We start from the raw sequence: 3046 nt of genomic DNA on the forward strand, positions 1-3046 counted from the left end.
CCACGGTCAACAATGCAAACGTGAAGGGATTACAAAGGTGCACCGGGAGAGACCTGCTCCGTATCGCATGCCTCTGTCGGGAGCACATCCCAGAGCCCGGAGGGGGACGGCAGCATTGCATGGGGAGCCGGGAGCTCGACACACTGCCCAGGGCGCGGAGGGGCGGGGGCCAGACCCACCCGCTGCTTACCTGCGATACCGTGATGCTGCATTTCTTTGCCAGCTCTTCTTTGGCTTCTTCACTGGGGTAGGGGTTACTGAGGTGGGAGTAAAAATACTCGTTCAAGATTTCTGTGGCTTGTTTACTGAAGTTACGCCTTTTCCGTCTGAAATGAGAAAAGAAAACCAGAGCTGTTCTTCCAGGTGCAAACAGGACTCCGGCAGGGCCAGCTGGGGTGGAAGTGACCCCGTTTCACAAACACGACAGCGTTGCCGCAGTACCCCGTCCCGTCGGGCCAGCCCCCCCCAAGGCTGTGCGCAGGGGGCTGCAGCGCCCACGGCCCCGCACCCAGCCCTGCAGAGGTCTGGGCTCTGCTTCGGGCTTCGCACCATCCACCTCCACCTGGTGTTTCATCCCGTGGGACACGGGCCACGTCCATGTGCTGTAGCAGAAAGCACGATGAAGCGAAAGGCGAGGCAGCACCTCCGCACCCAACCCAGAACCTCGTGGCTGGCGACCCACTCCGCGCCCGCGGCACTTCAGCGGGAGGTCAGCTGGGGCTTTGGCACAGGCGCCTAGGGTGAGCGCGGTGGCAAAGGCCAGGGTGACCCCACTGCCGTGTCCTTACGTAGCACCCACGGAGCTAATTGGCTTCTGGGAGCAAGTGGCTTTGGGGGCTTTGGGGGGGAGACCCATCTGTGCACCCTGCTGCCGTGGGCTGAGCGGCGCCCAGGCTCTCACGCCACCGGGGACAGGTACCGAGGTGTGCAGCCTCGCAGGAGAGCGAAGCCTTTCTGCAGCACACCTCCCGGCGTGCCCTCCAGCAGCGAGGCAGCACGGCCGGGAGCAGCACAGCCCCTCCAGCACACAAGCAGCCGGCTGCCGCCGCGCTCTCGCCACACAGGTTACGGTGGCAGCATCTGCACAGCTGCCGTGCCTTCCCTCCGTGCCAACATCGGCTGCTCTCCTTCTCCCCAGAACATCCCCTCGAAAGCACCAGTTAAACACTTCCTTCAGAGCTCCCTGCCCCTCAGGGCTGGTTGCAATCAAACTGCCGGTGCCCGAGGCCAGCAGCAGCCGCGGCAATCCCCAGCTCTCTCTTCCAGCAGCCCCGCGATGCTGCTAACTACACTGTATCCTGGAGCAGGCAGACTCTCTCCCTAGAGCTATGTTTATCTCATTACTGTGCTTCCGCTCATTTTGCCTTATTTACCTTCCTCCTTTTTAAAGAAATCACTTTAAAATGTGCATCTGCAAGCTCTACCTTTTGCAGTTACTGGAGCTCTCCATAGACATTTCCTCCAACTGTTTGTAATTACCCTAATTTGCCACACCTGCCAGTGACCTCCTTGTTAATAAAATTATTTTGCTCTTGTTTAGCTCCTCACAGCTTTCAGGTGTGAAGTAGGAGCTGGCTGCTGAAGGGAGGCTCTGCATGGTGCTGGCTGCTCCTCCTGGCTCTGCCGGGCTCAGCTCCGGCTCTGCCAGCTGCCCTGCTCTCTGGAGGGGAGCCCTGCGAAAGGGATGGGACTTCATCGGGGATGGATGTACCACCTCCTCAGGGCTTCCCTGGCCATGCCTACAAACCTTCTCCTAATCCCACCTGCCTGCTTCCTGGCAGCCTGCAGAAGCAGCAGCCGCTTTGGGGGCTGGCAGGCTGCGGGGACGGGTGTTGAGCTCCGGCAGTGACACGGGTGTCCGACGGATGCGAGTGTTGGCTGCAAGCAGTTCGAGAGGTGCTGCCTTCTCCCACGCCCCGGTCAGGCAACAGTTTGTTGGGAGATAGGCCAGTAGATCTGGCTTTTGGGAGCATCATCGCCCTTCTTACCTCGGGCACACACAGCTGCTAACCCAGCGCCAGCTGCAGCCCGTGGGCACATCCCTCCCGGAGAGCATGGCTCTTCCATTACGGGGTCAGGGTTTTGCAGGGCTGGCCTTATGCTGCGAGACATCAGTACCATTTAAATAACTGCTGGGGTGACAAAGCAGCCCTTTGCACAAATCCTGTGTGACTCCCGTACAAGCAGGGTACACAAGCATCGGGTAAGCAAGCCTACACTTTGCAGTAAAATCTGTAGAAAAGATGTTGGTGTTTGCGAAAGCCCTGTGCAGGAGAGCCCCTTTCACAGCAGCTGCTCCCAGTGGGTCCCTGCCCACGCAGCAATCCCTGGGCTGCACAACAACTGCCCCTTCCATGCCCAGAACAGGCCGGGGCACTCGCCTCTGCCTTACCTGGCATCGAGGAACCTCGATCTTAAGATCATTACTGCTTCGCAAGTACTTTGTTTGAGCTGCATCTGGATGGAACTGAATTTTCGATGGATGATGCCCACCATCCTTTCGATCTCCTTGGGAGAAATGGGACGTGTCCGGCTCTGTTCTCTGAGGAGGTTCATCACATGTGTGGTGAATTCATTACACGCCTGCGGAGGAAGGAGACGCTTAGGAATTGCTCTGTGCCACCCCACAAGGACACAAGCTCAGGCACGGCTGTTGGGGAGAAGGCAGTGCTGGGGGGGACTGGGGGAGGGTGTGAGCCGGGACCAGCACATACTCTGCAGCCGAGTGAGCCAAGCCCGGGATGGGCAGGGCTGACACCTCGCAGCACGCGAGGAGCTCCAGACCTCTCTGAGTGCCACCCGTGTCCCCTCAGAGGGTGGGATTCAGCAAAGCTGCGCCCGAGCCGGGCCCGCGCTGCGCTGCCGAGGAGCTGCCGGAGGAAGGGCACAAGGAGCCATCAGTGCTCAGTGGACTGCACACGTGGACGGACACAACGGTACAAACTTCTCCAGGCTGCACCACCACCAGACACCACCCGGTCCGAGCCCCTGCACAACCAGGCGCTGCCATCCTGGCTCCCCCAGGCAGGCTGGGGGGGGCCACCAC

At 60.0% G+C, this 3046-nt stretch overlaps 1 protein-coding gene across 1 annotated transcript in view; it reads right to left on the reverse strand.

The window, feature by feature from the left end:
* The window catches only part of LOC104465775 (pre-B-cell leukemia transcription factor 3-like), a gene marked incomplete at both ends in the record, with an annotated part of 9224 nt that extends 6641 nt beyond the window's left edge, over window positions 1-2583 (reverse strand). Inside the window, 2 exons of the mRNA XM_010078958.1 lie at window positions 191-326; window positions 2393-2583. Of these exons, the coding sequence (XP_010077260.1) occupies window positions 191-326; window positions 2393-2583 (327 nt within the window). The remainder of the gene's footprint in view (window positions 1-190; window positions 327-2392) is intronic.
* Between the last annotated feature and the right edge of the window lie 463 nt (window positions 2584-3046).

Source organism: Pterocles gutturalis, unplaced genomic scaffold (assembly GCF_000699245.1).
Source record: "Pterocles gutturalis isolate BGI_N339 unplaced genomic scaffold, ASM69924v1 scaffold25523, whole genome shotgun sequence".
Lineage (NCBI taxonomy): Eukaryota > Metazoa > Chordata > Aves > Pterocliformes > Pteroclidae > Pterocles > Pterocles gutturalis.